The 24,697-nt window shown below is 40.7% G+C and overlaps 1 protein-coding gene across 5 annotated transcripts in view; it reads left to right on the top strand.

Moving 5' to 3' along the window:
• The window catches only part of CEP126 (centrosomal protein 126), a 54,841-nt gene extending 31,620 nt beyond the window's left edge, over window positions 1-23,221 (top strand). For 4 of the 5 annotated variants that reach the window (XM_019482028.2, XM_019482030.2, XM_019482031.2 and 1 more), the window contains 7 exons: window positions 3,867-6,021; window positions 14,153-14,311; window positions 14,484-14,608; window positions 18,037-18,124; window positions 19,514-19,717; window positions 21,548-21,612; window positions 22,774-23,221. In XM_019482028.2, the coding sequence (XP_019337573.1) occupies window positions 3,867-6,021; window positions 14,153-14,311; window positions 14,484-14,608; window positions 18,037-18,124; window positions 19,514-19,717; window positions 21,548-21,612; window positions 22,774-22,854 (2,877 nt within the window). In that variant the 3' untranslated portion in view covers window positions 22,855-23,221. The remainder of the gene's footprint in view (window positions 1-3,866; window positions 6,022-14,152; window positions 14,312-14,483; window positions 14,609-18,036; window positions 18,125-19,513; window positions 19,718-21,547; window positions 21,613-22,773) is intronic. The other variant, XM_019482029.2, reaches the window with a different exon arrangement.
• Window positions 23,222-24,697: the final 1,476 nt, after the last annotated feature.

The following is a 24,697-nucleotide window of genomic DNA, read 5'->3' as shown; positions in this document are numbered from 1 at the left end:
AAGAAAAAATTGGAAAAGCAAAATTATAATATCTGTCATATCTGCAGATTTGGACAAATCAAAGTTGTGCTTGGGATGATAAATTTTCATAATGCTTTTTTAAGACTGAAACAAGTACATTTGTAAAATGCGTGCAAGTCAAGACAGTTTCTTTTAGCTCAATTATCTATTGATAATTTCTGTAAAGGATTATTCCACAAGGCAGGAGAAAAGCATTCATAAAGAATAAAGCAAATGTTATTTTTAGTTTTTCAGTAGACTTGTGGGAAAACACCTTATTATTAAAAGTAGTTATACCGATGTAAGGTAGAAGACAATAAACCAAGCTTAAACCCTCTCCACAAAGGGTTTCACTGTAACTTGATCATTTTAGAAACATACCTTTCTTGTTTTCATGTTGCATGTGTTCTACCTGAAAACACCAGAGGTAGTTTCAAGTTTTGGTCTGAGGCAGAGATTTCTAGAGAGCAATACTTTTTCTTCTTTCTTTAGCTGCAAAGTTCAAACAGAGGTTAAAATATAATCTGGCTAAAGGTAAACATTTAATAAGTAACTAACAAAGCTCTATATATTTTGCTTTACTAGAAAGACACCAGCTTTCATTGCCTTAGTTTTAGAATGTTCCCTAAAAGGATCTCACCTACACTTGGTTCTTTGTTCTTGTATTTTGTTTCTTTATCTCTGATCATAACTATAATAAAATCTATATCAACATACATTCAGTGCAAGATACGATTTAATTCAGCCACAAGAAATCTTTCAAGCTTATTTTATAAATATCCACCAAGGATTCACTATGTTCTTTATTTTATAATTAAAACTCTTTGAATAGCATTAAAATCTGTAATTTTATGGTTTAACAATCACATTACTGTATAAATCTTAAATAGCATTCTGGTGTAAAAAGATATGTTTATTTATGAATAAGCCTTTATAAATTCAGCTCTCAATATAATTGCCAAAAGAATAATACTTTTTCCTCACTTAGCTCTTTTTGCAATTTGCAAATATTTCTGTTAAAGTAATAAATCAAAGAAGATGATGGTGCTGCCACTCGTCCTCTTTAATTAACCTCTATTAGTTTTTCATTATGATTTACTTGAACTTAGATTCTAAAATCATTCTTCAGTGTGGAGAGGGGGGCTTATTATAATCCAGAAAGAGAAAGTGGAAGAGATGGGGTGTGGAAAGAATGTATATGATTTTTTTTTCTCTACTCTCTTGTACTTGTACATATTTCACTTTCTTTGATAACTGCAGGAAATACCACAGGTTATATATGTGCAGGCTGAGACAATACTGGTATGGAAGATATACATGGAGTACCTTGGTATTGAAGAACTAAACTGGCTTTCCTGAAGTATGAAAGCTCCCCCTGTTCTTTACTGAAATCATTATTTGTTACCCAATACTATTACTGTTTGTTAGACCCCCGACTCCATGTGGTGCCCAACAACTAGGGAGACGCTCCAGTTGCTCATGGGTCCTGTTACTCATTAGCCAGAGCAGGAAGGGAGCAAACACCAGCACACATTGCTCGCAACAGCTTTATTTAGAATGAAGACGGCTTCGGGGACCTGCACTGAACAATAGTTTTTCCCACATTTATACACTTTGGTTTAGGTTCATTAACGTTCACTCCACCTTCGTCCCTCCTCCCGTCCCACCCATTTCTCCTCCCATCTGAAGCTCCACCTCTGTTTACTGTTTGCTTCATTAGCATAGAATTGCCTATGCATTTGCATGTCTTTTTGCTATGAGCGCATGTCTAAGACCTTGACTCCTGCTCTTCAGTCAATGGGTGGACTTTGACCAAAACCTGAAAGCTTCTGGAGGCTTCTTCACCAATCACCATTCACCTTTTTGCATATGTTCATTTCAGATTCTGTTACCAATTATGTGTTGTTTTTCACATTCCAGTCTGTTTTTTAGTCTCATGTTGTACCATCTTCCACATTCCTAAAACGTCACCTCTTTCATAGCACATGGACTCACACAGATTCACTTGCTGCTTTTTCCTCAGAAAATGGTTGACACAGTTACGATGGTCACTTAGCATAAGCAAATGGCTGGCTTAGATCTCATTCTGCCTTGTGGTCAGCAGCTCTGCTAGGCCACAGGTCGTGCCTTTATTCAGCTGCAGATCCAGTGTTTTCCGAAAATCCACATAGTGTTACCCTAACACCGTTAACCAAAAGGTAATGGTTTTGTATATGTATCACAATAAATAGTATTTAAAAGTTTTTCATCCAGCACATTGCTTGCTATAATAAAAATGCCTTATTCTCAAAAGCATATTCAGAATATAGAATATTTCTGAAATGCCAAGAGAGAGATTTGTCAAACAACCTGAAAAGTAGCTTTTCTTCTGATAAAACACAGGCTTCTGGTTGCAAGCCACTTTTACCCCTCCTGTAAACACATAATTAGTTCCAACTGAAATTACTTTCAATGATATGTTATGCAAATAACATTTATTCAGCATTGACTAAGTGAATCAAATGGAAGGTGCCTTTGAGTGCACAAGAATGCATGGAAAAAACAAATTGTGGATAGATCACAAAGGGAAATGGAGGGTGCCCTTGCAGACTAAACATCTTCATGAAAAATAAATATGTTGCTGTCTGGATAATGTCTTGCAGAATATCATATAAAAACCTATAGAGTTGGATGATTCCTAACCACTTATAGCCCTGGCATAAGAATAAGGATGCTCAATCCACTATTATGAATGTATTCCAATTTGACCAGATTCATCGCCTCACTTTATCATCTTTTAGGCTATTCTGATAGTGCAGCAGGGGTACAAAGTAAGGCTGTGCAAAGCTTTGGTTGTTGATTTGGTCTGGTGGAGATTCAGCCCAATTTCCGTGGCCAAATCTCCGGATCCGCGTTGAATCAGGAGACCCTTTAATCTCTCCAAATAGAATCGGAACCCTCCGAATCGATTCAGAGAGATTCGATGATTCAGACATGGACATAGCTTTAAATGTTTTTTCTACATACCTCAAGGTACCAGGCGGTTCATGAATGCTGAGATGCTGGGGCGGATGGAGTGCCATGGGAGCGCGGAGGTGTCCCAGCATGCTCAACAGTGGACCTGGAAGTGGCCCAGAAGCACTTCCAGTCCACTTCCTGGTCTGCTGGGGAGCATGTGGGCAACTGGTGCCTCCTGGGTCTGGTGGAGCACCTGGGGTCCCCTCATGGCCAATCACTGAGCTGGGAGAGCGTGGTGGGGGGGAAGCCCACGCACTCCCGTGAGATACTCCATCCACTCCAGCATCACAATGTTCACAAGCCACACTTGGTACCTTGAAGTACGTAGAAAAAAAATTTACAGCTGTGTTTATGGCTGAATCGATGATTCTCTGAATCAGCATCAAATCTTCAGATTCGGATTTGGCCGAATCGAATCGGGACAGCGATCCGAATCAATGAATTGAATCACTGTCCCCAATTCGGACTGAATCCAAATTGAATATGGCCCATTTTGCACACCCCTAGTACAGAGGTATCTTACAAATATTGTACAGTAAAATTAAAGTTGCTAGCTGTGTTTTACTTTTATTATGGTACCTTGTTTATACTTCAGTTAGCTGAGTCAGCAGATTTTTTAAAACCAGAGAGGATTAGAATTGATATTGCTTTTAAGTAAGTATCAGTTGACTAAGAAAATTTTAGATGTATTGTGTAAGGTTATTTTAACCACAAGACAAAATATCTTTCTTCGGGACTCTTCAGCAAGTGATTTACTCTATCTGATTTTTAATCTGTGATCTAACTAATTGAAAAGAACAAAGCTGTACTAAATAATGAAAAATGTGTATTAAGAATGTAACTGGTCTAATTTTTCTTATTTGTTTCAGAATTTTCATCAAGAAGTCAACCAAATAACCAATTCTGAAAGCCTATCAAGCCTGGATAGTCTTGAGGCTGGAGAACAAAATGAAAGTAATATGACACCAAGTGAATTGTCATCTTTGACTAAACAGTATGACTCTACACCCTACAATTCCCAGAAATCAGAACCTACAAATAAATCTTTTCCTGAGACAGCTGAACTGACTCTTTCTAAAAACCAACATGTAAATAATTGGCTCAGAAAGTTAGATATGCAGAGTGGCCACATATACACATCTTTTCATGATGATTTACCTAAACATAATGTCCTGATTCCCACTGAACATGGACATAATCCAAAGCAGAAATCATCTGTTCCTATCAAATCTGAACAAAGAATGACAGAAATATGTGTTTCTGATAAGCAGGTAACCTCTGTAAAAAATCTGTGTACTTTTAGGGAAAACAAAGAGAAAGAAAAAAACAGTTCATCTTTTGGAATGGTTAGCAGAGAGAGCTTGGTGACCACTGACAACCATGTATTCAAACCAAGCAAAGCATGGACTACTTCTGATTCTTCTCAAAAAGAAAGAATTCAGGATTTAGTACAAGGGCAGAGTTCTGAAATAATCCAACCTAAAACAACTACACTAGTACAAATGGCCAGTCATCCTATGGCAACACCTGTAATTTTACCTCCGAAACAATGGAACTCCATTGGTAGTCACAACAGTAGTTTCTCAGCTGATATCATACAAAAGGAAAAAAATACAAACACATGTCCACGTACTGATAATCTGGACAACTTGATAGAAGAGAAAGAAGAAACTACTAAATATTTTAATGATAATAATCAAGGATCATCTTTATTTCAAGATGCATCTAATACATCAATTTTATGCAACATTGATCAAGAAGACGACAATGAAGAACATGGAAATACAGCCAAACCCATGCCACATTTGTCTGATGCAGGGTTTAATTCTGACTTGCCTAATCAACACAAAAATCTGAGAAAGAATGTTCGGGAGGGATATGGAGTAAAACTGCTCAAAAGTATTTTAAAAAAGGAATCTAAATATGAAAATAATTTTTTTAAATCGGTAGTTATGAAACCAAAGTTCAGCTTTGGGAATCAAACCATATCTTGTATCAGAGACAGTTTGGAATTAGTAAAAATAAAAGAGAAAAATGCAGAGGATCAAAAGACCAATAAGAAACTGCGATGGTTTGATGAAAATGACAAAATAGTAATAGAAGGTGATGAAAAATGTTCTGAAAGGAATCCCAGTAAAGTATCTCAGGCTCAGCTGCAACCATCTCATGTTCAAACTAAAATCAATGCTCTTAACACTGATTTAAGTATTGCTTCTTGCACTGCAAGTCCTGTTTGCTCAGAAAATCACCAGGATTCTACTCTGATATACACAAAATCTGCTACTGCTGGAGGCTCAGAGAGAGACTGTACACTTCTGAATTCTTTAGGATATACAAGGTACCATTTTGCTAAACAGGCATGGATGGCATCGCCAGGTGAAAAAAGTAACCCTCTATATAGTAATGACTCTAAAATCCAAAGGGGTAACCTGCATAAAGGCAAGACAAAAATCATCAGAAGACCAATATCTGCCAGAGCCCAAACAAGTTTTATACCCAAAAATAGGAAGGGCACTATAGTCCGAGCACAGTCTGCTAGTGAAGCTAGCAAAGTTATAAGAGCTCAGGGTAAAATCATGATACCTCATCCACCACCTAAACTTTTACTAGACTGCACAACTGGACAAAATGTAGCAGAGACTAGGAGTGGGTATCAATCAGTAAATTCTTCTAAACCTCAAACCATCAGTAAAAATAATGATTTAAATGCAAAACATATTTTGCCAGCAGATCAGAATTACAATAAAAGTATCACAGAAAATAATAAGAGTACTGCATGTGGTCATATGACAATATCCACACTTTCCACCAGTGTAGCTACATATGAACCTTTGGCAAAAACTATTTATACTGTAGATAGTATTCAGACAAGTGCCCAGCAAGACTGCTTTATACCTTGCACCAAAAAAAGACCTGTTTATGCAGAAAATGGACCACGGCTGGATCGAACACCAACTGACGAAGAAATAAATCATCTCTGTGAAGGAGTGCATAGTGCCCTAGCTCAAAAAGAATTTGCAGCTGGTAAGAATTATTCTTGGTATTTTCCAATGCAGAAAGTCTAAAAAATTATAGTGGGGTTGTTATAGTGAGCATTTTTTTAAATTAAAACATGAACTATTTAACTGTTCAGACAAACATCCAGAGTTTCTACTTTTCTTATTATTATTTGTATTATAAAAACATCTTAATCAGAGATCGCTGTCCCACGTACTCTCCAAGCATTAACCTAAAGGAAATCCCCTTTCCCAAAACATTTATGTTCTTGACCAATGACCAGACATGACAGGTGGACTAACCAAGCCGTTGTGAGAGAAGAAGGGGCACAGAGGACAAGTTAATAGTAAAATGACCAAATTTTGAATAGTAAGCTAAAGACAAAGCTAGCTACTTTCAACTGGCAGGATTTTGTCCTCTGGGAAATGTTTAACAGGATCACATGACAGAATCACAGGCCTCTTGGATTTTTTAAGTGATAGTACTGTACACTTTTGCTATTGCTAAGATTGCTAAGTTTACAATAGTGTAACTAAGGCAGGACAGCTTTGGCACCAGCCCCGGGCACCAGTTCAGGGATGGAAAAATAAAAGCTGTCACCACAGCCATGCGATCGCACTAATGGCACCAGCAGCCAAAGTCACTGCTCTCGTCACTGCTACCCCAGCCACCCAGCTCCCTATTACACCTCTGTATAAAAACATTGCCCTGTTAAATACGGTCCTGTGCCATGCAGCAGTAGTAGAATCCTGGGGTCCCCTTCTTCCTCAACCTGTATAGGATGAGATGTCTGGGATGATCTAGTTGGGGCTGGTCCTGCTTTGAGCAGGGGATTGGACTAGATGACCTCCTGAGGCCCCTTCCAACCTTAATTTTTCTGTGATTCTATGATTCTGTATAGACTGAGTATTGTTTGCTGAGCTGCTTTTTGGTTATACAGCTTTCAGTTTTCCACAGAGGCAGAGCTCATAACTCCAGCAACTCTCCTTTATGTATAAACAGCTACTTCATGCCTCTTAACATATTGTGGCTGTCCTAAATATTGCTCAGGTGCCCTCCAATTAAAAGAAAAGGCTTTCTCATCTCTTAAGAACTGGACTTCTAACTTTATCTATTGTATATCAAGTAGGTCCACAAAATGTTTTTTCAGCTGTCTGGGTTTTGCTGATATGCAACATACATAAAGGCTGGTTACGCATGTATTAGTTACCCATGCATGCAACCTGACCACCCCAACAGAGTTGCACCCTCATTATCAATGCATCAGTCTGTAAGTCAGTTGGTTGCAGCATTTCAGCATTGGTTACTTGGGCAAAACATCATAGAATGTCTAGATTTTATATCCATAAAACAAAATATTAAGAACCACAGTCTTACAAACCTTTGCCTTCATAGAGACTTTGATGCCTTGTTCCCTGCAGACCCACTTAAGCAATCTGGCAAAGGCTGCTTTGCATTTAGGATGTAGGAAACTATTTCCTCATCCCTTAGCCTGTCAGCCACTTGCCCTAGTAGCACAACTCATGGGTCACACAGAGTTGTTCTACACCAAAGTACAGTGCAGATAGCACATAACTCTTGCAAGGGGCTAGTTGTAACATAACTTTGGTCTTTGGGCTGTTAGTTTAACAGTCATCTACAGCCACTGCAAAGCAGCCAAGACCTGTTCAGCATTCACAACTAGTAAACAGTTATCTTTCTAGACCAGTGGAAGGGTGACTTTCGATATTGTTCACAACCTTGCACAACTGAAGTGTTCCACAAGTGCAGAATTTTTAATATGATGCCAGCTAGAATGCTGCCAGCTGCTTTTTCTACAAACTCAAAATAGAGGAAACAGAATCAACCCAAGAATATCTTGTTTTCCTCCATTAGAGCAGAAAAAATCTCACTTAAATCAGTGCCAATCTTTATTCTGCTACACATTCCTTTACAAAACTGAAGCAAATTTATGAGGAACTTTTCAGGGCAACCAAGAGCCATATTAGGGCCTTGTCAGCAGTGTTCCTTCTAAGCTATATGGCTTGCGCGGCAGCGCAGGCGCACCTGGCAGTGTGGCATGAGCGCGCCTGTGTGGCTGTGCACACCACACAGTTTAGAGGGAACGCTGCTTGTCAGACTTTATTCTGTAAGCTGAACAAATGTTTATCAGCTTAGTGCTGTTCATCTTAGTAGAGCAGTATAACAGACACTGAGCACGCCTGTTACTTAAGGAAGGGAGAAAGCCCCTGGAGTTGAGTCAGCAGCCAGGGGAACTCCTGACAGAAAGGGCTGAGGCTTAACCAGGAGATAAACCCTGGGCCAGTCAGTCTTGCCCTGGCTGCTGACATAGAAGATGCTCCTGAGCAAGCAGCGGGCAGGGAGATGCTGCACTCTCAGGTGCTAAGAGTTGGTAGTCTTAGAGCTGAGGTAGTGTCCAGTGGTTTAGGGATTGAAACAAGGGTTGGTGGTGGTCTCAACCAGCCTAGGAGCAGGGCTAGAGGTTTGGGAGTAGAGCTAGAGCCCAGGAACGAGACCAGAGGCCTGGAAGCAGGGCTAGAGGCCAGAGTCCCAGGGGTTGGGACCAAGGGCTGAGGAGCAGGGCCAGAGAGTCCAAAGCAGGACTGAGGAACTGTGGTGCCCAGGTGATCTGAGTATAGTTAAGGAGCAAAGGATGGTAAAAGAAACAGAGGCCTGAGGGACGGGGTGTCCAGGTGAGGGATTTAACAGATGTGACATGAGGACCTGGGGCATTGGGATGCCCCTTACTACATGGGACATAGAGTAACATCTGCAAGGTATGGGTGTGGTGTAAGGGGCAGTTGGAGCCACATAATAATAAGGCACAGAGCAGTGACACCTGAACAGCAGCATGGGATCATGGATCCATGGGGCAGCTTCCCTTTCCAAGGATCTAATAACAACAAGGTGTGACGGGCGAGGTGAAGGAGAACAAGCTGGGAAAGAGAGGGCAGCGCAGGAGCTGACCGGCCAGGAGGGGTTGTCGTGGCCACCCCTGGGACCAGCAAGCAGTTACTCATTAAGGAAAAAAAACTGCTCTGATTGCCCCTCGCCTGCACAGCTGTGACTTCCCACTAGAGGCTTTGTGAGCAGGGGTGTCTAGTGCTAGGGAAGAAGCTAGGGAAAGGACAGGCTCCCTGCTCCCTCAGGGCAGAGTGAGTGCTACAGACACCAGATCCTGGTGCCTCCTACCAGCCATGGTGCTTCCTACCACCACTCTCACTGGCTCTGCTCCCAGCTCTGTCCCCTCCATGAGCAGAGCCAGCCAGCTCTGAATGGGGAAGAGAAGCTCTGCCCAGCCAGCCAGGTCTGAGCAACACAGTTCCCTCCTCCACTAACACCTAGCTAGCTCTGGTCCTGGCAGGGAGTGGAGTTGGGCCCAAGCAACACAGTTCCCTCCCCTCTGGGACCCAGTTGGCCTGCTCCCAGTAAGGAGGAGAGCCAGGTCCAAGCAACACTGTTCCCTTACCCGCTCGGACCCAACTGTGCAGGCCAGAACAGGGTAACTTCTGAGGCCGTGGTAGGGCCTGGCAGGTTCTGGTGGATCTCAAATTCAGTATGAGTCAGCATTATGATGCTGTCGCAAGGGAAGCAAATGTAGTTTGAGGCTGCGCAAACAGAAATACCATATGCTTGGCACAGGAGATAAGACCAGTCCACTTCTTATGTAGAATTTCATAGATTCATAGATGCTAGGGTCAGAAGGGACGTCAACAGATCATCGAGTACGATGCCCTGCGTAGGCAGGAAAGAGTTATGGGATCAGATGACCCCAGCCAGATGCCTATCCAGCCTTCTCTTAACGACCCCCAAGGTAGGGGAGAACACCACCTCCCTTGGAAGCCCATTCCAAATTTTGGCTACCCTTACCGTGAAGAAGTTTTTCCTGATATCTAGCCTAAATCTGTTCTCTGTCAGTTTGTGACCGTTGTTCCTTGTTACCCCAAGAGGCCCCCTGGTGACCAGAGCATCTCCAATCCCTTGCCTTGTCCCCCTAACAAATTTGTAGGCAGCCACAAGATCACCTCTCAGCCTTCTCTTGAGGAGGCTAAAGAGGTCCAGGTCTCTCAGTCTCTCCTCATAGGGCTTGTCCTGTAAGCCCCTAACCATACGAGTGGCCCTCCTCTGGACCCTCCCGAGTCTATCAACATCCTTCTTGAAGCGCAGTGCCCAAAACTGGATGCAGTACTCCAACTGCAGTTTGACCAATGCCGCATAAAGGGGAAGTATCACCTCTTTGGATCTATTTGTCATGCATCTGCTGATGCATGATAAAGTGCAGTTAGCTTTGCTGATGATTTTGGCACACTGACGACTCATGTTCATCTTGGAGTCCACTATGACTCCAAGAACACTTTCTGCTTCTGTGCTGCTGAGAGGATCACTTTCCAGCCGGTAGGTGTGCTGGATATTTTTGTGCCCTAGGTGCAGCACTCTGCACTTGTCCTTGTTGTACTGCATTCTATTGTGTACTGCCCACTTTTCTAACCTGTCCAGGTCTGCCTGCAATCGTTCCCTACCTTCCAGAGTGTGCACTTCACCCCACAATTTAGTATTGTCCATAAACTTGGACAGAGTATACTTCACACCCACATCCAAGTCACTGATGAAGATACTGAAGAGTACTGATCCAAGGACCAAACCCTGTGGGACTCCACTACCCACATTCTTCCAGGTCAATACCGACCCATCTACTACCATTCTCTGGGTGCGACTGCTAAGCCAATTTGCTACCCACTGGACTGTGTAAATATCTGTCACAGCCTCTTAATTTATTTATGAGAATAGGATGTGATACTGTATCAAAGGCCTTGCTGAAGTCCAAAAAAAATGACATCCACCTCTACTCCTGCATCTAAGCATTTTGTTACCCTGTCATAAAACAAAACCAGATTGGTCAGGCATGATCTACCTGCTACAAATCCATGCTGGTTTCCCTGCTGCATTATTTTTCCTGCTGGACTCCCACAAATATGATCCTTCATAATCTTTTCAAAGACCTTTCCAAGGATGGAGGTGAGACTGACTGGCCGATAATTACTCAGATCCTCCTTCCTCTCCTTCTTGAAAGTAGAGACCACACTGGCCCTTTTCCAGTCCTCTGGGATCTGACCTGAGTGCCACAAGCACTCAAACAGCTGTGCCAGTGGCTCTGCTATGACACCGGCAAATTCCTTCAGTACCCTAGGATGCAGCTCATCCGGGCCTGCTGACTTGAACACATCCAGTCCATTCAAGTGACTCTACACCAAGTCAGCATCAGCAGTTGGTGGGCTGGTGTCCCTCTGATGTCCATCTAAGAACCCATTAGGAGACTTATCTTGACTTCCCTGTTCAGGAACACTGAGGCAAAAAAACTCATTGAATAACTCAGCCTTGTCCCCCCTGTCTGTCGCTAATTACTCCTTGTTCAGTTGGGGTCCTATGCTGCCTTGTCTCTTCCTTTTACTCCCTACATATCTAAAAAAAAAGACTTTTTATTGTCTTTAATTTGTGTTGCCAGCCTCAGCTCTGTAGTTGCTTTGGCCTTTCTAACTGCCTCTCTGCAAGTGCGGGCCAAGTAGGTATACTATTCCTTGGTAGCCTCCACCGCCTATATGCCTTCTTTTTTGCCCTTGGGCTCCCCTGGATTTCTCGGTTTAGCCAAGGAAGTTTTTTTGGCTTCTTTCCCCCTTTTCCCTCGTACTGGGATAGTCCTCCTCTGTGCCCAAAGGATCACTTCCTTTAGGAACGACCACCCTTCCTGGACTTCCATCTCACCAGTACTCCTCTCCTGCAGTGCATCATTGACTAGACTCCTAAGCACACTGAAGTTAGCCTTCCTAAAGTCAAGCACTTCCACCCTACTAGTTATCTTACTCACCCTACGCCATATGGTAAATTTGATTGATTGGTGGTCACTGTCCCCAAGGTGACTGCGAATCTGCAGCTCCGCTGCCAGGTCCTCCCCTGTAGCCAACCTTTCTGTGACTTAATACAAATAAGCAATGCAATTTTTAAAACACATTTTGCATATCATTTGCCATTATTTTGCTCCAGCGCTCCAGTGGAGGTGAGATTGTACTGGATAAAGACATTGCCTTTCTGCTGAAAGTTAGCACTAGCCTTTTTTCAATTTCTGTTCTTTAAAAACTTTTGTATCTTTTATGTCAGACCATTTATTTTAAACATCCAGCTTTTTCCTATATGGCTTATCATATGTATTATAGTAGCCCCCAGAATTTTCTAAACATTGTACAGTCTTACAGAAAGACAGTGACCTTGCCCCACAGTGCCTTCCAAGACAGAGTGAATCCTGGGACTTAGACACACATTACATTTGTTGTGTTGTATCAGCTGCTTCAGCACAACAAAAAGCAATTGTCCTCATGCTCTCTGTCACACTAAAAAAATTGCTGATCTACCATAAAAATTGTAAGTCCACAACAAACAAACAGCAGCTTCTTTGTGCAGGAAGCTTTTCTTCAACAATTTTAAAGTGTGGTCAAACTTTTAGCATTACAAAAATAATGTGTGTTTAAAGCCCTGCACTCATGCTGTATTTTCTCACGTACCCCCAAATAAGACATACACACAGTTTTTGGAAGGTAGAATGTAAAAGAAAAGATTTTTCCAGAGCAGTGGCCACCTACATGACATAAAGGAAGTCCTCCTGGTAATAAAGGCTGCCCAGAAGTGTGGTATCCCAGGAAAGTCTGGATGAGGCAGGACAGCAACTTTCTGGTTTGGCAATACTGCAGCAAGGCTAGACCCCAGACCCTTCCAGGGCCAGCAGCAAGAGGCTTTTTTTTACTGCTACTAGTTTTTTTATATAAGCTCCTGTAAATAATGAAGTGTTGTCTGCACATCACAAGCTTCATCAAGATACTACAGACTGAATGCAGCAGCTCATTCACCCTCAGCCAGATCAGTGGCTTTTCAGCCCTAAGCTACCGCCTCACCAGCAGCTCTGAGAAGCTTAACACTAGACTCTACCCCTGCTGCTTGCAACAAGTGACAGGCATTTTCACTGCTATTTTAGCACTGTGTCTGCTTGCTTCTTTTCTTCCGTATTCCCTGTTCTGTTCCAGTAAAGAAAAATCAACTTCCCCACTTAAGACACACATGCCAATTTTGAAGGGCTGATTTTGGGGGAAAAGTACATGTGGTATAAGAGTAAGTACAGTAATTGTTCAGTGACCTGTACTGTTGCAGCAATGCCCTGATGTTCAGTAGTGTTTGTAAGTGACTTAGAAGGTAAAAATACAATCTGTTACAACATACAACTGAATATACATTATAAAACAACAAAATAAAGAGAACAGTAAAGGAGCAAAAAGTTTATTTTACTGAATAAAATGATCAGATATAAAGGTCCTTCTATCCATATTTTAAATAAGGTTTAGGTTTCAAGTTCTGTGTTTTCTAACCAAATCATACTTTTCTGTAAGGCAGTGGTTCTCAAAAGTTTTAGACTCAAGCACACATCATTAGACTCAAAGCAGTCCTCAGAAAATTCCAGCTCTTAGCTTTCACTCATTTGTGAGTACCAAAAAATAATAAGAGAAATTCTTCTGTGGTGAAGAACACACTAGTCAGTATGTTTTTAACACTGTAGATTAGTATTTAAAATCTCTGCATTTGTCTTGTGAATCATGTTTGCACACCTAACAATACTAACATTACATGGCACCTTTCATTATTCTTGAAAGTATCTTAAGGCACCACAGGTGCCACAGCACCCTGGTTGAGAATCATTGCTGTAAAGGTTTGAACCTACAGGTTATTAAAAACTCTGATCTTTTCAGTAAATCACTCAAATATATACTCAACTCTGAATCTTTGAATTATTTCCATTGATATTTCATGCTCAACGTGAAATGCTTGCTGAAATGTTTTGATGAATCAGGGAGAGAGTTTAAGAATCAAGGCCAAAATTCTCTAATAATCTTTTCTAATAGTCTGGCAGAAACTTTATTCTATGAGTTTTTGATAGACCTGACACATTGTGTCTTACTTAGTAGTCAAATTAATTTTGAGGCACCAAAGAGCTCATTTCAAGCTATCATTGATTTTTTATATTTTCCTGGATTAATATTTCATCATATTTTTAAATTTTTAAAGTTCTTCATATACATATATATTAAATATAGATTCATTACATTCACTTTCTTTTCAGGTGATTTCCGGCATTATGGCACACATTACAATAATTCCTTTTCTTCTAACTTACAACCTACTAACTCTGGTATATCTCTTTTTACGATTGATGGTGGCAGTCTCATGACCAATTTAAAGTCAGTTTCTAGAATGAATGGATTTCTTTCTTCAATAAATGGTAAGAATCCTACTTTACTAGCTATAACTTTCTGGTACATCAGACATAATATCACAAAAGTAATTCAAAGTTTGTTATCTATTCATTAGCCATACCGCACTATGATATCAAAGGACCAATAGTCTAGCATGTCTTTACATAACTGGTTGCTTTTTTCTGTTCCTCATTTTAGGTGCTGTTCCTACAACTAGACGCAAACAAAACTTTGATAATGCTGAAATTAAACGTAGAGCTCTTTTAGAACAAAGACGGCAAGCTATAGCAACTACAATATGGAGATCCACTCATCCTACACAGGTATATATATCAGTTACCAGGATATTGAGGTAAAAATGTCAGTCAAATCCAGTTGTTACGAGACATCAATCTCCTATTGCTATGAACTTCCTAGAGAAATAATGGAAAATAAAAATTGGAGTCAAATTGTTTATTTCTAAAGCAGGAATTTGATTCTGTGACTAACCAAATTATTTTAGGCACCTTTTGTTTAATGGACAACAGTGCATGGGACGATTGCTCACAAGTGTGTGAGGTAATTGCTTGTGGTTCTATTATTGTCCTGCTTCATTCTGGTTTTGCATTCTGCTTGCTTTCCTGCATCTTGGGTGTGTCTACTGCACATTTAGTTTAGTACTTGCATAATAAAATACTAACTAAGTGTGGAGTAACTAGAGTTACTGTGGAGTAGCACCAGTGCATGTTTTTTTTATGATGCTTACTACGCATTAGCCTAATAACACTGTACAGTAGGCATTAACATGGGTTTTAACTGCCATGCTACTGCTCAGTGTTATTAGGCTAATACACAGTAAGCGTCTCATGTAGACACGCCCCTTGTGTAACTTTTTTGTGTACCCATGCCTTAGCTAATGTAATTAGGGCCAGCTAAAAAACTTGGAGCCATACTTCTCTTACTAATCTATGTTTCTTAAGTCCTTTATAAAACTGTCACTACAAAAGATGTGTGAGTCTTCCTCCTTGGTGCTGTTCTGTTACTTAGTTTTAATGCTAAGATGACAGCATATTACAAAAATAGATGGATAAAGAGATGTTCAGGGATTTAAACAGGATGGAATAGTATAAGGTGCCTAAATCTACTTGGGTGTCTAGAAGGTGTAGTCTGGCCTCTGGTACTCTTCAGCCAGAGACTAGTCATACCATTTATTAACTGAACATAAAGCTAGGTATAGACATTCAAAAAGCCTGAAGGGGAATCAATCAAACCTTTGCAGGTTTCTCTAAACTATGTACAGTGGATCAGTATGAACAGAAGGCATATTCTTCCTTTGGTGTGGTCGGGGCACGCTGATGCCTGAATTGGCCAGCAGGCTGGAGGCACTCTCACATGCCTCCCAGCATGCTGGAGATGGCAGAGGACAGCCAAGTGCAGCCAATGGGCAGGACACACCAAACTGGCTGCTGGACACATGGCCCCAACCCCTTGCTGTCAGCCACAGGGAAATGGGGATCCAGCACAGAATCTCTCCCCATCCCTGCCTCCCTTCAGCTGCAGGCTGCCAGCATGGACCTGGCCCCCCCAAACCCAGCCAGAACAGTTGGGGGAGCATGCGATGGGGGCTTCCCCTCTCCCCCATGGGGGAGAGAGAGGAAGCCTATGCCACACGTCCTCCTGGCTGTTCTGGTTGGGTCTTGGAGCAGGGCGGGGTGGGAACCTGGCAGGGTACCTCCACTTCCCCCTTCCCCCCCACTCTGGCCACTAACAGCTGGCAGAAGGCAGGCCTAAGGAAAGCTATGTTGGGCCAGCAGCTGATTGACCTAACATGGCTTTTCCCCCAGCCCTGTCCCCCACCAGCTGTTAGCAACTGGGGGGTGGAGGGTGAAACAGGGGAAAGTGGAGGAAAGTGGAAAAGTATTATTAGTATTATTATTATATACTAGCAAATATAAAATGTACTAAATTTAGTTACTTTCTGGTTATTATTATTTACCTCTTATAATTAATTTAGAAGAAGGCCTTGTATTTTCAAGGAAAAGCTACTAATTTTCAGATTAGATTACATCAGCTGTGAAAAATAACAAATGTTTGGAAAAATATGGAGGAAAGTCCACTGACGAGTGTGAAAGCCCAAAGTTTCTGCAAGCACTACAATAATTTCTCTAAACATCTGCAATTTATTTTACTTACTTTTAGCTTTTAACTGTTTTATTTATCCTTATAACAGATGTAAAATTTTTGTGTAAGTTTGGCTTTTATCAACCCATCACCAAAACAACATAAACTAGATGTTACTTTATATCTTTGTAGAAAGCATATAGCTGTTTTCATTTATTCCAAACATAAATATTTCTTTTGGAGAACAACTTTTTGTTTGTAAAACTGTGGGTCTAAGGTATCAAGTTAAACTTAGCAAATTAAATATTACTGTAGCTCTTACAATTTAGTGGTAGTGACCTCACAGTGTAGTTTGATTTAGTTTAATGTAATCTAGTATGTCTTACATCATAAATGTTGTTGTTGGCACAAGGATACATGTAATTGATTTAAAAGTTAACAACATTAGAGTTATAGTCATAGAATAATGTATATGTATATGGTCAGATGTTCAATTGGAGCTTTTAAATAAAGTGTCTAATAGCAGCTGGTCTTGTTTTGGTGTAAAAAATTTGGTGTTAATATAAATAATTAATCATCAAAGAATTTACAGTGTGTACAGTCAGGAAGGGGACAGACATACCAAATAATATCGATAATAATCAACACAGGTCATGTCTACACAAGACTGACTGCACAATAGCCCAAGTTCCTGCACAGCAGCTTCAATGAACAGCTTTTTTGTGACACCGACTGCTCAGTAGCCCAAGACTACTGCGCAATTGCATTGCATCACTGTTGCTGTCACGTGAAGCTACTATGTGGTATTCTCAGGCTACAGCACATTCAGCATCTCATGTAGATATGGCCATGGTTTGGGGGTTTTGTTCTTTTTTAATTTTCTGGCAAAGCGACAGCAGTTTCTTATTTGTAATATAGTGTCATTACAGCCTTCAGGAAGCTGTTTAAATAAGTTTCAGATGAATACTTTTATTTCGGCCTCTTGAAGGCTCAGATCAAGTGCATCTAAGACTGTATTCATTCAGCATAAAAATCAGCCCTGGGAAGACCATTCTAAGGCCTATATCTGACTTATTCCTGCTCCTGTTTGGTGGAGCTAAGGTTGTACACAGGCTCCTTACAGGTAGTTTCCCTGATGGTGCCATTGACAAAGTAGCAATAGTGGAAATAAAAAATATCCAGTGAATGTGATTATAGGTAAGGGGAAGTTTTCATGTAATGTGAGGCACCACTGACCAAAGTTATTTAGCCCAGATCTGGGAAGAGTTAAAAGAAACATCAAAATTCTTTTGTTTTTCAAGGAATTTGAAACCCACCGTGTTGCTCCTCAGATTTCTGTAATCACTGCTGAAAGTGTTAAAATGAATCTAAACACAAAAAACCTAGGCTCTCTTGCTACGGTAATGGTTCTCCACACTCCTCCAATGCAGGCAGTTGCTTACCAGCCATAGGTATATAACAGTGTTAGGCCTTTGAAAAACTCTATTAACCCCTAATATATTTCAAAATACGTACAGTAAATTTTTTAACTCAAAATCATACAACTTGTATACTCTTGTAAATATAAAATATATTACTTAAAACATTAAAAGTTACAGAAGTATTAAAATTATTTTAAATACTGTGCTGATGAAATAATTCTTTTTTACAGAATTCAGTACATACAGTCCAGCTAAGTCCTTTTCAATATCCATTTGAGCCAGTGCAAGCAGTGAGTGGCATCCCTAATTCTGATGAAGGTATAGTAGTATGCTTCAGTTAAATCCTTATTAGAAAAAGATAGTTACATTATACATCATTTATCATCCTGTATCATTAATGATTCTAAATCAAAAACTATATTATCTTGGCTTGAAATAAAGTGTTTTCTGCAGAAGAGTAATATACAGCATATCATAACACTTACAACTGATTGTTGTCTTTACAAGACCATCATGAAATTGAATTAAATCTCTAATACTTTAGTGTTGTGCCTTTTAAGTATGTGATGCATTCAAGAACACAGTGGGCATGTGTACACATGTATTTACTATGCAGTAAGTGGTTTTCAGACCGGCATCTACACATGTAGGTGTTACAGCTCAGTAACGCTGTGTGTGCACCAACTTAGGAGTAAAGTTACTCCCAAGTCAGTGCACACACACGGTGTTACTGCACAGTAAGGCATCTACACATGCCTCACTGTGCAGTAACTAAGCAGGCATAAATTTGCTACCTGCATGAGGCAGGTAGCAACCTGCATCATCCAGGTAGCAAATTTATGCCCAAGTCAGCATAAGTCACAATAGGTACTATGCAGTAGAGGTCCGCACGTGTAAACGCGTGTCTGTACTGCACAGTAACTTTTGGTTAACCTAAGTTACTGCACAGTAACTGTGCACATGCAGATGTGCCCATTATGTCACCACATTGTGGTTGTTGACCTGGCTTCTGGGCTAGCAACCTTCCTATAACCCTATTGTAGAGTACAGGCATCTTTAAATATAGCAGCTTCTGAATGCTAAACTGTGCCTGGCAAGGGAAATACCATGACCACAATGGTGGCAGGGGAAATACCCTGACCGAGGTAATGCAATTAAAATGGCACTGTGTAGTGGAGGGTTTCACCCTTGTCTGCTTGCAGACAGGACTCCCTATGAGAGTCTCATAGTTAGCTTCCCGCTGGCCAACTTCCAGAAGGAGGATATCGGCTACATGATGACTTTATGGAAATGGGAAACTCCTCCCTACCTTGCTCCTGCTGCCATATTGCTGAGCGCAAGCCAAACTCAGGGGCATCCAAACCCCCAGCTTTTGGGCTTGGGCCTACGGGTAGGATGCCAGCCAAAGGATTTGGAAGCATCTGAAGACCCAGGGGTGCCGGTACTAACGCCACATTTGGTTCTTGAATGACTCACGACTTTGGAATTGATTTGGCTGATTTGACTTGGAACACAAAAAAATGTCCTAAAAAAAAAACAAAACAAAAAAACTGTGCAACCGTAACATTCTTTCAAGGCGTTCTTTGTGTGTTATATACATATATGTTCATGAAAATGAACAGTAAGGTTAGATATTATAAATCGTTTTTATTTTAATATTGTAATAAACGTTCTGATTGTGACTAGCTCTGTCATATTCAATTTCAGAAAGTACTGCTCAGTTTCTGCTATCAGAAAAACTAGCAAGTATATCAGTTACAGAGGGTGAAATGCTGTCTGCTGTGGAAACAACACAACCACGCAGACAGCCATTGTTGCTCAACAAGCCCCAAAGACTCAGCATGACAGCATTGTCAATGGAAGAACACAAAATTCTTCAGTCACTTGATCACCTCAATCAGAGGTTGCAGAGTGAGTACAGTATATAGTTTTATGTGTTAAGATATAGCAACAACCTACATTCTATGTAATGCCATAATTTGGTTTGAAGTACATATATACATACATGTATACATACACACATATACAAACATGACATATATAAGTAGGAAAACATAATATCCCATTGGTTCCCTCATGTCGCCTTTTGCCACTTGCTAGATATTAATAAACAGTGGTCCAGGCCCCCAAATCCTTATTTATGATTTAACTGAGCAACATTCATTCAAAACAAAAGGAGTTTTGTATGATTAAAAGTTAGATAAGAAGTCAGTGTTTATTCCTGAATTTTGTATGCCATTATACTCACATATATTCTCTGGTCCCACCGCCTACAGTAGGATGTGTGACATATCAATACAATTTTTAAAAGAGGCTCAGATTAGCTGTTACTAAACAAGAAATATATTGAAGCAAAAATTGAGGCATACATTTTAGAGGAGCAGGGGAGAAATGTAAAGGCAAAGGGAAGATCAATAAAGAGACAGAAGATAGTGGAATTTGAAAAAAGGTTGAAATTAAAAAATAAAAAGAGAATCAAAAGAAGAAACTGAAGAAGACAGGGAAGTGAGAAGTACAATGCAACAGAGAATATAAAAGGGACACTGAAAAAATAGAACAGTATAAAGATTGCAAACCACATGATTAAAAATCCTGAAGTCATAATATAAATACCATATGGCTAGTGTCAGGTATCCAGGTTGTAGCCGTATTGGTCTAGAGGAAAAAGCCATCAGGACTTGTAGTAGAGATGATATCTTTCATTAGACCAACAAGATTTTTGCTAGTGTGCATTTTAGAAGTTTGCTTCCCTTTCTTTTCTTAGCTAATTTAGCTCCAGGGTTGGACATAGCAAAGTTAAGTAGTGTACTAGCTTCTTACCTTATGTACTGTACTTCTTAACTTTGGTAGATTCTGTTCTATAGTTATCAAGCATTGTGGCTTTGGTTCCCCTTTTACCTAAGCTCTACTCAGCAATCATCAGAGAGTCTGTTCTGGGGCTCCCTATTCAGTGCCTCTAACATACCCCTTCCCTCACCTGTTTTATGTCCCTCAGTAGGAGAAAGAGAAGATGTCTGGTACAATAGGAGAAAGGCAGGATGGCTGATCTAGGAGGTGATTCTGTTAGTTTTATATTGGGAAGAATTTCTCCTCTATGAAAGGAATTCTTTTCATGCAGTTTACATCCAGAGTCCAGCCACTTTGAACTTTAGCTAGGAGTATCCTTCTCCAATTGGTGTTTCCAAGTGTTCTTAGCTCCAAATGATATTACCCTATGTAGAATATAAAGGATGCAGTAATTCTTTCTGGACTTGACAAAAACAAGGTTTACTTTTTTTAAGTTCATGTTTAAAATATAACAACTTTCTAGCCAGGTGTAGATGACAACAAATATTATTGACAGAAGTGCCAAATTCTGTTAAAACTTCACCACCTTAATTCATTTTCCATTTATTTTATATAAAGCTACTAAACTGTGCCTTTGTGGTGATGGTATTTAAATGTCTCATCCATTCTAAACTGGTTATCTCTGTTGTTATTCCATTCTCAATTAGCTGGCCTTTTCATTTTGGGATGGATTTATTTTTAGAAAGTTTATTCTTGATCAAATAGTAATTCCCGGTTTTAAAATATGGATCAGGCAAATGTATCACTATTCCGTAAGGAAAAAAATATTGCTGTTAAACTGTATTTTCCACAATCTTCAGGATGGTTGGTACTGAATACTTGACCATGAGTCATGTTTCTGTTCTAGCATGTATTTTAAATGATTGTTGTGTCATAATTTCATACTATTTTTAGATATCCAGGAATCCATTACCAAAAACCCATCCACTTCAAGGGGTTTTCAGATAATTTCCCCTTTGGTAAGCATTCCATTTCAGTGTAATTTTTGCACTTTGAACTAATGGCTGATTTTACAGTAAACATCTAATAGATAATGTTGACATCTGTTTTAGATTTTATTGAGATGCCAAAATCTCAGATAGCGCTCTGACTGTGATGAAGCAGATCAGTGAACTGTTGGGCTTTTCAACAGAGTTGTGCCAGTTTTTACCAGGCTGTCTTTCCCTTTTTGCTTTAATTTCCCTATTGGAATCTGGAACAGTTGCCACTTGCCCGCAGCCTGAGAAACCCAAAGAACTTCCAAGGAGCGATTACTGTGCCACCTCATTTGAGCTAGATATGGCCCCAGTTAATTGTTTTGCCCTAATAATGTAGGGGGAAAAACAGTTTGTTATAGTCCCAAGGGTAATCAGTGCTACAATGAAATCTTTTTCTAGGTCTGCAGATAGCCTAGGGCAGGGGTCAGCAATGTTTTACAGCTGGGGACTGCTTTAACAGAGCTTAATTCCAAGCCTGAGCTGCTTCTAATCCAGCCTTCACCACTGCTGCTGGAGCCAGAGCCACAGTCACCTCACCCCTTTGCCACCATGGCCACTGCTTTTCCCTATCATCCAGGCAAAGCCCTCACTGCAGAAACACCACAAAAGGCCCCCAGCTCTGGGGGCTGGATAAAATGGCTCTGCAGGCTGGAGCCAGTCCCCAGACTGTAAATCTCTGATCCCTGGCCCAGGAAGTCAGGCTTTTGACCAGTAAGAGGGAGATTTGGATTCTAGCCTCTCTGCAGCTGAAGTGGATTTGAAACTCTATCTCCCACTTCCTGTGAAACTGCCCTTGAACCAGGCTACAGTCTAAGCAAGGCTGAAGGCATTCCCACCCTCCTCTTGAAACGAAGCCACAGGGTAGTAAAGAATCATGAGGACAGAAGGAAAGCAAGCAAAAGGAAGCTATCTCTGTATCCCAGTGAGGAAGGCACTCTTCTAGGAAAGAGGATGCCCTTGGCTCTTGGTACCTTGAAGGCTCAAGTCCTCCATCAATACAGTCTCACAGTGTTTCACATAGCTGAAGAAAGATGATTACTTAGAATTATCAAATGATGTTTCTTTGAATTTGCATTATTTACTATTAAATATAAAATGTTATATATAATATTGTTGTCTTCTGATTTATTATGGAACATTCAGCATGGTGCATCCTCCCCTTCTGTGGATTCTACATTATCTACACAGAGGCATCAGAGTATGTCAGCTGACCCTCGATTATGATTGCAAAGAAGATACTGACATGGTCTAACAAAAACTGCTTCACTGGATTTAAATTTAATGTGGCCTTACATGTACACATTCTTCATGCTACAAAATCAAGAAAACATACGTTTAAACATTGACTCAATTAATGTAAGCTAAGTAGTTTACATTTCAAACCTTAACTATGCACTTTATTGTAAAATATTGTATTTTAAAAGAATGCATATACCTCACCTTTTAATTAATCTGTTAATTAATTGTATCTTTAATTAAAATGAAATGCAAAGGACATTATTTTGTTACTCAGATTAAGATTATGTATAAACTAATCTTCCAATTTCCTGGTTTTCCAGATTTTCTAATAAATTATATTATATTTATATAAGGTATGTTGTGGAAAATGATCTAACTATAGTCAATCCGTAGAGTTTGTCAGAGGATTGTTCCACATTTTATTGTTCCTTTGATGGCCCCATTACAAATTACTGCAGGCTTGTCTGTGCCCCTGACCTAATAGTTCTGTCTGTTGGCAACCATATGCAGCTCTAGAGGGTGATCTTATCCTCCAAAGTACCTGCATGTTGCTCTTGTAGGCTCCTGGCACATGTTCATTTAGTGGTGTGATGCGATCTGTTCTCCAATCCCAGTGATTGCGCCGCCTGCCACTCCACACATGCATGGCAGGATGTGCAATGTGCAGATCAGATCCAAATGGTTCCATTACTACTTGCCAGTGCAGGGAGAACTCAGAAGCCTGGACTCCCCCTGTACAAGCAATTTGAAAGCCAGGTGCCCACAGCTCAGCTGAACCCAAGCAGTCCCAATCAACTGATTGTCAGTCTCAGCCCCAGGACTGCACTGGGGCTGTTTGAGACTCCCATGCAGTCCCAAGGCTGGAACCAACAATGAGCTAATTGTTAGTCCCAACTCTAGGACCATACTGGGGCCAGTTCAAGACACCAGTGCAGTCGCAGGGCTGGGACCGATAATCAGCTAATTTTGGTCTGAGGCCCTTGACCATGCCAGAGCTGGTTCCAGAACCCAGTTCTAGATTCTGGAGAGGTCCCAGGGCTGTTGTCCCCAGCCCTGGGCCTGCACTGGAGCTGGTTCAAGACTCCCATTGGTCCTGGCACTGGGACTGACAACCATCTGATTGTCAGTCACACCAGAACCAGTTCCAGACTCCCCTGCAGTCCCAGGGCTGGACTCAACAGCTGATTGTATGTCCCAACCCAGGAAAGCACTGGAGTCTTGAGCCAACTCTGGTTACCATCCAACATGTTCATTTTAAGATATGATGGAAACTAGCCACAAAAATGTTATTCCTTTTTTTGTGAAATACTTTTGTATCTGGTTTCCTGTTTTGTGGTGCCATTAATTCCTTGAATATGTGGCAGGGTTACCATTTATGGCGCAATTGACAGATTAATCGCATCTTAATTGTAACAGGCTATGGGGCCTCTCAGTTAAGCAGCCTTAAGTACGGGCATTGTGTCAGCAGCTCAACATGACTCACCACCTTCCCAGCTTTATATCTGTCATCTGCTTCAAATCTATTATTGAAAATGCTAGAGCCTAGCCTCCAGATTTTCTTCAGTCCTACACGTAAAAGCACCTTCCATCAATTGTTCAGGCAAAGAAGTTGACATAGGTTAAATCTTGCTAATATTAGTCAGCTTCAGAAGATGGACCTAAAAAACTACTTTTCGGGTGCATCTACACGTCACCCTGCAGTGACATAGTGATGTGCTATATTCCCGTGCAGCATGCTACAGCAGTGTAGCAATCACGCGGGTCTACATATGACCACCAGCTACATCACTGTAGCAACGCGCTGCCCCCCCACCCCATATAGCGCACT

The sequence above is a fragment of the Alligator mississippiensis genome, chromosome 1 (assembly GCF_030867095.1).
Source record: "Alligator mississippiensis isolate rAllMis1 chromosome 1, rAllMis1, whole genome shotgun sequence".
NCBI classification, from domain to species: domain Eukaryota; kingdom Metazoa; phylum Chordata; order Crocodylia; family Alligatoridae; genus Alligator; species Alligator mississippiensis.
Note: the sequence above shows the minus strand (reverse complement) of the source record. Positions and strands in the feature narration are given on the sequence as shown.